General features: G+C 44.4%; 1 protein-coding gene across 1 annotated transcript; it reads left to right on the plus strand.

Annotated features, from left to right (window-relative positions):
- Positions 1 to 524: 524 nt before the first annotated feature.
- LAJ45_01557 (uncharacterized protein) lies at positions 525 to 8,741 on the plus strand (the record flags this gene model as incomplete). Its single annotated transcript, XM_046111150.1, has 9 exons — positions 525 to 593; positions 649 to 680; positions 752 to 1,406; positions 1,466 to 2,040; positions 2,095 to 3,172; positions 3,226 to 8,175; positions 8,225 to 8,372; positions 8,426 to 8,565; positions 8,622 to 8,741. 9 exons carry the CDS (start codon positions 525 to 527, stop codon positions 8,739 to 8,741), a joined length of 7,767 nt encoding a protein of 2,588 aa, XP_045975094.1.
- Between the last annotated feature and the right edge of the window lie 1,321 nt (positions 8,742 to 10,062).

Consider the following 10,062-nt stretch of genomic DNA (forward strand, 5'->3'; position numbering starts at 1 on the left):
AAAAAATTGACATGTAAAACATAAAAAATAGTTTCTTAGTTTCATTTTTAAACTTTATTCATATGAACAGGGTAGATCTCTGTCTAGAAGAAAACTTTTCAAGTCCTACGTAGTCGGCATTTACATAGGATCAGTCCTGAGTGGCCAACATCATTGATTATCACTCGTGAAGGCTCGTGACGCTAAGGCTAGCTAATCCAAGATTTCTGATAAAACTTTAAGAACCTCAGTAGTGTCAAATGCAGCTAAAGAAATGTGAATCTTTGAGGAGGATACCTACATGTAAGTATATGTAATTTCTTTTTTTAGGTACTTTCCTGCTGCAGAAAAATTCTAATAGCGGGGTGAAGTATCAGCCTCAGATGGCGACTCACCGCCACCCAATCACCTGCATATCCTGAATGAGGCTAAACCCCACCACCGTGCCAAGATTTCATGTAGAGCCTCAATAAATTTTGTTCATCTTAGACACCTCCGAAAACAAACCAACGAGGTATAAACATCAGTAACAGAGCGTTGCTACGATGTCGTCGGGCAAGCCAAAAGCGTCGGGCTCGAAGAAGGGCGGGACTCAGTCAAAGAGAAATCATTCGGTACGTTCTAAGTGTCCTAGCTAACCAGAGGTTTACTGACGGCTTCGCGCAAAAGTTCCAATCATTCACGCAAAAAATTGCGAATTTGTAAAACCACACCTCAAAGTCAATCCAGTCGGCTCGGTTGGAGAGATAACTGATAGTTTGTTTCCTCTTAGAAAAATTGACCCCGTTCGACGAGTACGCCGCCATGTTGATGACGAAGAAACGGAAAAGTCATTCTTCCACAGCTCTCTAGAATCATGGGTAGATCTCAATCTCTCAACCACTTTCACCGAGTTCTCCCGAGAGGCCATCCCACTCTCCGAATCACTTCCACATATTTTACATTATAAGGACGAGTTGTTCGAGCTGCTTGTCAAATATATCGATCGCAGAGACGCCCTAGCACTCGAACCGCTCTTAAGCCTGCTCTCTCAATTCGCGCACGACCTGGGCGCAACATTCGAGCCTTATTTTGCGCGCTCGGTCACCTTATTGGGCAGCCTAGTTGCGAAGCACGCAGATGTATCCACTATTGAATGGACCTTTAACTGTCTCGCTTACTTGCTCAAGTATCTGTCAAGGCTACTAGTACCGGATCTAAGGCCGCTATTTGACATTCTTGCGCCACTTCTAGGAAGGGAGCAACAGAAGACCTTTATCACAAGGTTTGCAGCAGAGGCACTGAGTTTCCTGCTTAGGAAGGCGAAAGAAGAACCGTTGCGATTAATTATCCGACATGTATTCGAGGATCTGATTAAGTGCGGTGGAAATCATGGAGAGAAGGGTTACCGACAAGGTCTCATGAATATGTTTCAAGAGTCTTGTGTAGTATGTCAATCCTCACCACTTTATTTTGGAATAGTTCTCAGTTTCTAATGAGTTTCTAGAGTGTGGATCGAACACTCCATTCGAAAGGACCGCAAATACTCCGAACAATGCTCGATATCTCATTGGAGCTCTCGGACACATCTGGGCCTTGCTTCAGTGTTTGTGAAGGCGTGTTAATCTCATTGATGCATCATACCACTCCAGAGACCTTCCAACCCGCACTGACCGTTGTCTACGAATTTCTCGCCGAATTACTCGATGCGGATTCGGTAACTCCTAAAAGAGTTAGAATGGCGGCCACATTGTTATATACAGTAGTTACAGTGAGGAAGGGTTGTAGGATAATGGACTGGCAAAAGACTGCTATAGCCGCTGCCTACATTTTAGAGGTTGGAACTTCATTGAAAGAAGAGGAGCAAACAGAAGAATTGAAGGAAGCTGTATGGGAGGCGCTGAAAGCTTCTGCCATGATCCTGCAGCAAGCTGATTTAGAGATTGTAATATCGAGATGTGGAAAAGTCGTAGATAAGGCGAGGGACTTTCAGAAGGGGATTCTGTTCTTGCCATTTTGCGACTTTTTCTCCGCTATGGGTTCAGAACGGTTCAAGATTTTCTTATTACCATATTTCCAAAGGTAATACCCATTCCATTGATTAATGCATACCAGGCACTGATAAGTTTGTACTAGATTTATTTTATCGCAATGGAATTCCCACTCCTCTGCCCTCTCCATCCTAATACCTAGACTCGCAACAACAGGTTCCCTCACACCCTCTAAAGACCAAGAGGTTTCTACTCTTGATATCCTCGGACCAAAATCGCCCCTCACGATAGCAGCCCAAACTGCGATCCGGGACCTCGACAATGCCATTGAATCATCAAATATTCTTGACAGTAAGAGCCCAGAAGTAATTAACATGTGGAAGTATCTTGATGTGCTTCTATCACTCCCACATACCATACCGGCAGACTCAATCGAGAGCCTTGGGCGTCTTCTACAAAAGATACTTCCTACGGAAAGAAGTGTTATATTTACCCCGTTGATCGGAAAGGCACTGAGCATATATGCTCGTGGCAAGGGGACAAAGACAAAATCGCTTGTGGGAAGTACTTGTAAAGCCTTCCCGAAGCTGGGTGATAACATGATTTTTCTACAAGGAGTTGTCGATTTTGCATTGGTATCCATTTTCAAAGAATCTATTGACGAGGAATATATGAAGGAAATGGTGACAAAGTTGATAACGAATCTTCTACTACCTAGCCATGAGGTTCGCACATCTTCATTGCGTTGTCTGGAGATACTTTATGCGTATAAGAATCCTACATCCCAAGTGTCGGAGATCATAAACACAGCAAAGTTAATTGAGGACACACCTCTCGCAATAAACAATGCCCGCACCATCTCAATGTACATCCGCCGGCTCGGAATTGAATACCCGTCCGTTTCAAAGGATTCGTGGGAGAGGAGAATCGTACCCTACTATTGTTTTGGGCTTCTCACACTTAATTTCGCGCCCGCGTGGGACGACTCGGCGCTTGTTTTGGCAAAGGTTGCTGAAGTTGAAGAGGAACTTGTGGCGCAGTTGGCGTTTTCGTGGCTTTCTTTGAAGAGCGAAGGGGAGGATGTGAAGTCAGAGGCTCCTGTGGCATCAAATCCATGGACAAGCTATGAGTGTAGTAACATGAGAGTAGTGGAGGTGGATTCTAAGAGATGTATGACGGAAAATATAGATGCTAGTATTATACTTGCTTCTGTGTTTGAAAAAGTAAGATTTATTTAGTGTTATTTTTTGATTATTGTTAAACTAACTGTGGATAGGAACTTCATATGGCCCCTCTATCTGCAGTTACAGCTCGAACTCAGGCCTTGAAGGTTCTCTGCGAAATTCCTAGAATCGCCGAAAAGAGGGGCCGACAGCTAGTTCCGATGTTTTTGGAATGGACACGAATGGACGACGGAGACGTAGCTGAGGAAGAGGAAGTCCCGGGGGAGAAACTTCCAATGAAATGGTCGCGGAAAGACCGAGCTGCTATGCTTAAACTTTTTGCCAAATTCGTCAACCCACGTTCTCTCTTCAAATCCGAGCTAGTGTATTCCGCACTCCTCAATCTTCTGGCCTCCGGTGATGTAACGTCTCAAACATTAGCGCTAAAATGTGTATTCACATGGAAAATTCCCGCAATCCGCGTGTATGAAGATAATCTCAACAACCTACTGGATGATACCCACTTCAGGGAGGAGGTGACAAAGTTTGTGCAGGTAGAAGAGGAGGAGTCAATGATTCAGACCAATCACCGTAAAGAACTAATGCCAGTGCTACTTCGGATCCTCTACGGCCGTAGTTTGTCGCGCAAAAACGCATCAAGCGGCAAGAAAGGAATGGTGAGTAAACGAACAGTGGTTTTGGCATCTCTTGCAAACTTTCAACCACAGGAGAGGGATATGTATATCGATATCGCGCTCGGTGAGTTGGCAGAGGCTAAGTTCATTGATAAGTCGGACCCAGAACGATATGCTCTTCGGCCAGATGCAATTGGATCGGTTCATGTCTCAACAAGGAAACAAGTTGGTTTTGTGAGGATGGTGGAAGACATGATGAAACAACTTGGATCTACAATGTTCGATTACATACCGAAAGTTATGGACGCACTGCTATACTGTCTGGTTTCTGCGGCAAAGAATATAGGTGAAGCTACAGTTGAGCAGCCTACTTATGAAGATTCGGTATCACTTAAAGTTTCGAAGGCGATTCGGCAAGGGGGATTCAAATCCTTGATCGCATTATTCACAAACTGCCCAAATTTTAGATGGGCACCCTACATACCAGCGCTCTTCCAGGAGCTTGTGGAGCCAAGGCTTGAAAATCTTCCGGTGGAGACATCACAGGGTCTATCCGGGCTACTACAGCTCTTATTTACTTGGACAAAAGCAAGAAGCACTGTCCTATTTCTTTCAGATTATAATAACCAAGTTCTTCCAAAGATTGCTCAATGCTTAGCGAGCAAGCAGGTTAAGGATGAGGTTGTTTTATTTATCCTCAACCTTGTGGGAAATATTGTCGCATTTGTAAACCCAGAGGAGGATATGGAGGTGGAGGACAATTCACAGGCGGTCAAGGAGCGGCTAATTCGACCGAATGTGGATCTTTTTATCGTCAACACTGGAGAGATTCTACACAAAAGCCCAGGCAAAGAAGTTCTCGAACAAGCTGTCGAAACTATCGCTGCGATTGCACCATACGTTTCTGGCGATACCGAAACTACTCATTTGGTCGATATATCGGTATTCATGTTGGATCAACCTTCACGCAGAGTCAGTCCGAAGGCAAAGAGTGAGATTTTGAAGATTCTTGTCCATTTTCTACCCCTCTGTGTGATGGAGAAGAGTGACGATCTATTTGAGCGCACATTCCACAGCATAGCCTCTCTTTTTGGCTTTTTCAAAGATAGGGAAGGTCGGGAGAACCTCGCCAAAGTCTTGAACGTATTTGCGGAAAGGGATGATGAAATGATTGAGGTCGCAACACTCTCTAAACAGCTAAACTCATGGTCAAAGGAGCGAATGAACGAACCTGATTTCGAACAACGTTTAGAGGCTTATGCGAAAATTAATGAGGAGCGGTACAAGGTGTTTACACCAAGACAATGGATGCCGTTATTATTTAACATGTTATTCTTCATTAAGGACAATGAGTTAGTCATTCGGACAAATGCTTCGTACGCTTTGAGAAGATTTGTTGAGAGCGTCGGGACTAAGTTCTGTACACCCGATGAGGAGGCCTATTTGACGACATTGTCTGGTACGGTCATGCCTGCATTACGAGCGGGGACTCGGGAGAAATCTGAACTGGTTAGGACCGAGTTTGTCGGTGTCATGGCTCACATCGTCAAGGAGTGCGGTTCTTGGGAGGAGGTCAGCGATATGAAGCCGCTACTTTTTGGAGAGGACGAGGAAGCCAGCTTTTTCAATAATATTCTTCACATCCAACAACATAGACGGTTGAGAGCACTCCGGCGACTAGCAGCAGCGGCAGAGAAAGAACACATCCAAAGTTCTAATATTGCACATTTCTTCTTGCCTCTTATCGAACATTTTATATTTGATATGGCCGAGGACGGGCATAACCTGGCTAGTGAGACTGTTATCACAGTCGGCGCACTCGTTAAGCAGCTTTCATGGTCACAATATAGGGCTGTCTTCAGGAGGTATACTGGATATTTGAAAACCAAGGCTGAATTAGAAAAGATTGTTGTTCGCTTGATCGGTATAATTGTCGAATCGCTTTCCAAGACTTGGGAGACAGCGCCAACAAACCCAAGCAAGTCTAGAACGACAGAATCTGCTGCAATCACTGATGGAGATGGAGATGTTTCGATGGTGACTACTCTTGGCCAACTTGCTGAGAGTTTGCCGGAACAAGACACATTAGCCAAAGACATCTCGAACGGGTTCCTTCCAACCCTGAATGACTATCTACACCAAAAGGACGAGTCAACAGTCAGTCTGCGTGTTCCTATCGCTGTTTCAATCGTCAAACTTCTTAAGGTCATGCCAGAGGATATGCTTAAACTTCGACTTCCCGCAGTTCTGACGGATGTTTCTCATATTCTACGAAGTAGGGCTCAGGACTCGCGAGATATGACTCGAAGGACATTGACTGAGATCACAACGCTTCTTGGATCTCAATACTTTGGTTTTGTCATTAAAGAACTTCGTGGAGCACTCTTGCGTGGTTATCAGCTTCACGTCTTGTCGTACACGGTTCACTCAATATTAGTGTCTGTAGTGCCTAGCTATGCCCCCGGTGATTTGGACTACTGTGTTTCGCAGATCGTCGACGTCGCCATGGACGATATTTTTGGTGTCACGGGAATGGAGAAGGACGCTGAAGGTTATATCAGTAAGATGAAGGAAGTTAAGAGCAGTAAGAGTTATGATTCTATGGATCTTCTGGCCTCTACGACTACGTTACCTCATCTCGGAAAACTCATCAAACCAATCCAGTCGCTACTTCAGGAGAAAATGAATTTGAAAATGGCCAAGAAAATTGATGAATTATTGAGGAGGATAGGAGTTGGGCTCCTAAGGAATGAAGCTGTTAAATCACAGGAGCTCTTGGTTTTCTGTTACCAAGTCATCCAGGAAGCCCACAAGGCTACATCGGTTACCCCAGCAGAGAAGAAAATGGATAGTACAACACTAAGATATATAGTTAACCTCAAAGCTCCTTCAAAGGCGGTATCCGGGGTTACTACTTCATCTCATACGTATAAGCTTATGCGATTCTCACTTGATATCTTGCGAACAGTTTTACAGAAGTACGAGGATCTGAAAACACCCGAACTTTTAGCTGGCTTTATCCCCATTATAGGTGATGCATTGCTTTCAAAGCAAGAAGAGATCCAGGTGTCTGCTCTGCGACTTCTAACAACGATCATTCGGGTTCCTTTACCTGCAATTGACGATGGTGCCCCCGTTTTTGTGCAACAAGCATTATCGTTTGTCAAGAATTCCCCCTCGACAAATTCGGAGATTGCACAGGCAAGTCTAAAGCTTTTAGCAGCAATACTACGAGAACGGCGCAGCTTCAAAGTCAAGGAAACAACCATCGCGTATCTTCTCACCCGTGTCAAGCCTGACTTGGAAGAGCCAGATCGCCAGGGCGTAACCTTCAATTTTCTTAAAGCTGTTCTATCTCGTAAGATAGTCATCACGGAGGTTTACGAGGTGCTTGACAATGTGGCTGCAATCATGGTGACAAATCAGACTAGAACTGTCAGAGATCTGGCAAGAGGGGTTTACTTCCAATTTCTTATGGAATATCCACAAGGCAAGGAGCGTTTGAATAAACAGTTGGCATTCTTGTTGAAAAACTTGGGCTATGTTCACCAATCCGGAAGGCAGTCAGTCCTGGAGGCCGCCAATCTACTTACCACTAAAATCGGAGATAATCTTATTCAAGATGTCATCGCAACGTTTTTCGTCCCGTTGGTCATGGTTTTGATCAATGACGATTCTACTGAATGCCGTGAGATGGCGGGTGCCATTATCAAGAAAATGTTTGAAAGGGCGGACAAGGAACGGCTACAAACATTTGTTGGCCTAATCCGAGGCTGGCTAGAACAAGACGAGAAAACGTTACTTGTTCGGGTGGCACTCCAGGTCTATGGGCTGTATTTTGAAGTTTACGAAACAAAGGGTCAGAAGGAAGTCGTTTTTGTAACCGAGAGACTTCAAGTTCTACTAAGAGGCGCTTGCGACGAAGAGAACGAGACTGCCACAGAGTGGGAACTAGTCTACTTCGGTCTCCAAACCTGGGCCAAGATTGTACAGCATTTTCCTGAAACCAGCTTTTCGGGGGCGAACACTACCATGTGGAAGATAATCCGAGATTGCCTGGTGTTCCCCCATGCTTGGGCTAAGCTTTCCGCGGCGCGTCTCATCGGTCTTCTTTTGGCCGAGTATGCCAAATCTTCCGAATCGCTAGCAAACATACCACTTGAAAACGGCCGTGGATTGTCGATGAACGGTGTTGATATGGTTAATATTGCGCGGGCGACATTGTCGCAACTGAACAACGCCGAATTATCAGATGAGCTTGGCTTACAGGTCGTCAAAAATCTTCTCTTCATGGGGAGATGTTTCTATGCTAATAAAATGGCTGCTATCGATGTGGATGTGGAGGAAGATAATGAACTCAATACTGCGCTTTTGTGGATAATTGGGAGAGTTTCGGGCATTATACGAAGCGAAAGAAACGTCAAGAAGGTAAGGTTCACAGCCCTTCTCATTTTCAAGATTACTAAATGTCATCAAGGGACAAATCCTGGGCAAAAAGTACGGGTTGCAGTGGATGGCAGCTATGGTCCAACTTATTACAGGCGAGGATTTGGTCCCGTTATCAAACAAGTTGATCGTACCTCTGTATAATCTGGTAGACTCTCCCGAGAACTATATTATGAAAGGTATGGTCTATTCTTTTCTAGACTTATACCCATAAACCTAACTTGAGGCGCAGATTTAAAAGATATCGCCCAGGAGATCCTGAGTATGATGCAGACTAAGATGGGCCCTACTGCGTATGGAAAAGCCTACAATGTGGTTCGTACCCAGGTCAAGGAGAGACGACTTGAGAGGAAGTCGAAGAGAACAATTCAGGTAATGAGAGAACCTATTAAATACAATATTTGTTATATGTACTAACCTCACCATAGATGGTTACCGACCCCGAAAAGGCAGCCAAGGACAAAATTAGGAAAAATGAGAAGAAACGAATTGCGAGAAAAGAGAAGGGTGCTGTTCACAGAGAACAGAGGAAGGGAAGACTTGGATAGGGTAACTTATTTGATTTCTTTTTTGTACAGCCTCGGATGATGATCGGTTCCGTATAATCAGTTGTTTCTTTGGCGTTTTTCTTGCACAAAAGTTTTTCGGGGACTGGATTGCGGCAGGGTGAAAGGATTTATTTATCATGTAAATTACTATATTTAGCACATAAACAGTAAATAGGTTTTCTTGGATTCGGGTGGGCGGCCGAGCAGTGTTTCCCGCCATTGATTACAGATAACATCTATAAGCCAAGGTCACTCCGTCTTGGCGTCTTTCGGAGACCAAGGTAATACCCCGGCCCGGGTCACTATTTCTCCGGCTCAAATAGACCAACGATCATGATTAATCCTCTACAGCCCGAGTCTAGGCACCCGGGCCTTGTGTACGCAAGCAGAGCTTCCCATCAGCTGGACCACCTCATCTATCCTTTTATTAGCTATGAAATTGAAGCTTATACCTGCTGTATTCTATTCAATGGTGAGGGCGGCAGGTGTCGGGTTAGGTTTTAACGACACTTCTTCGGTACATACAAGTATATGGGTTCTTTTATAGTATGTAGTAGATATTTGGTCATTCAATTAAATCACTAAGTAGCCAGTTATTGAATCTATTTGAGATATGTTTTGCGGCTAGAGTTAACCTATCGTTAATTCGTGAAATATAAACTCCACTAGTCCTTTATAACTTCATGCAATTTTTCGTGGTTGACAAGTATTACCCATACCAGCATACGGCGGTTGCGGTGTGAGCAATGTGACGACTGGATGCGCAGTTACAGCTATGCGGATAAAAACCGTTGACACGAGTGATTCATTATGACTCACTCTTTAATATTGTCTCCCTCGCTTTAAACCTGGGACCGGATATGTGGTCACGGTATAGTACAACAAATAATAAGCTTACACCATGGAACAGCGCCAAGAAAATAAATTCAAGAACGGGAATTGTGAATGGCTAGATTCGGAGTAAGTCATCTACAATTCCATTAAACCGAACCTTTTACCGTGGCCGTCGTGGTACTTCGCCTATACAAAATCAAGGTTGATGCCGGTGTGGCCTTATCACTTATTGCACTAGAACATCTAACAGATTGAACCCAAGGAGTTGACCTCGTGCCCAACCGTGTTGAAACGAGACTACCAAAGAGTGTATAGAAGTTATCTTGAGTATGGTTCCAGTGCCACATATAACCAATCCCTCCAACACTAGCGCCAAGTTATTCCTCTTTTTAATAAAGGTCGAAGTGTGAGGGTTCCGCTACCGATGTCAAAAACGATCTTCGGCAAGCTCACCACCTACCATGGAGCGGTAAATGTGTCACAAGTA

The sequence above is a fragment of the Morchella importuna genome (assembly GCF_003444635.1).
Source record: "Morchella importuna strain M04M26 chromosome Unknown Morimp01GS003, whole genome shotgun sequence".
NCBI lineage: Eukaryota > Fungi > Ascomycota > Pezizomycetes > Pezizales > Morchellaceae > Morchella > Morchella importuna.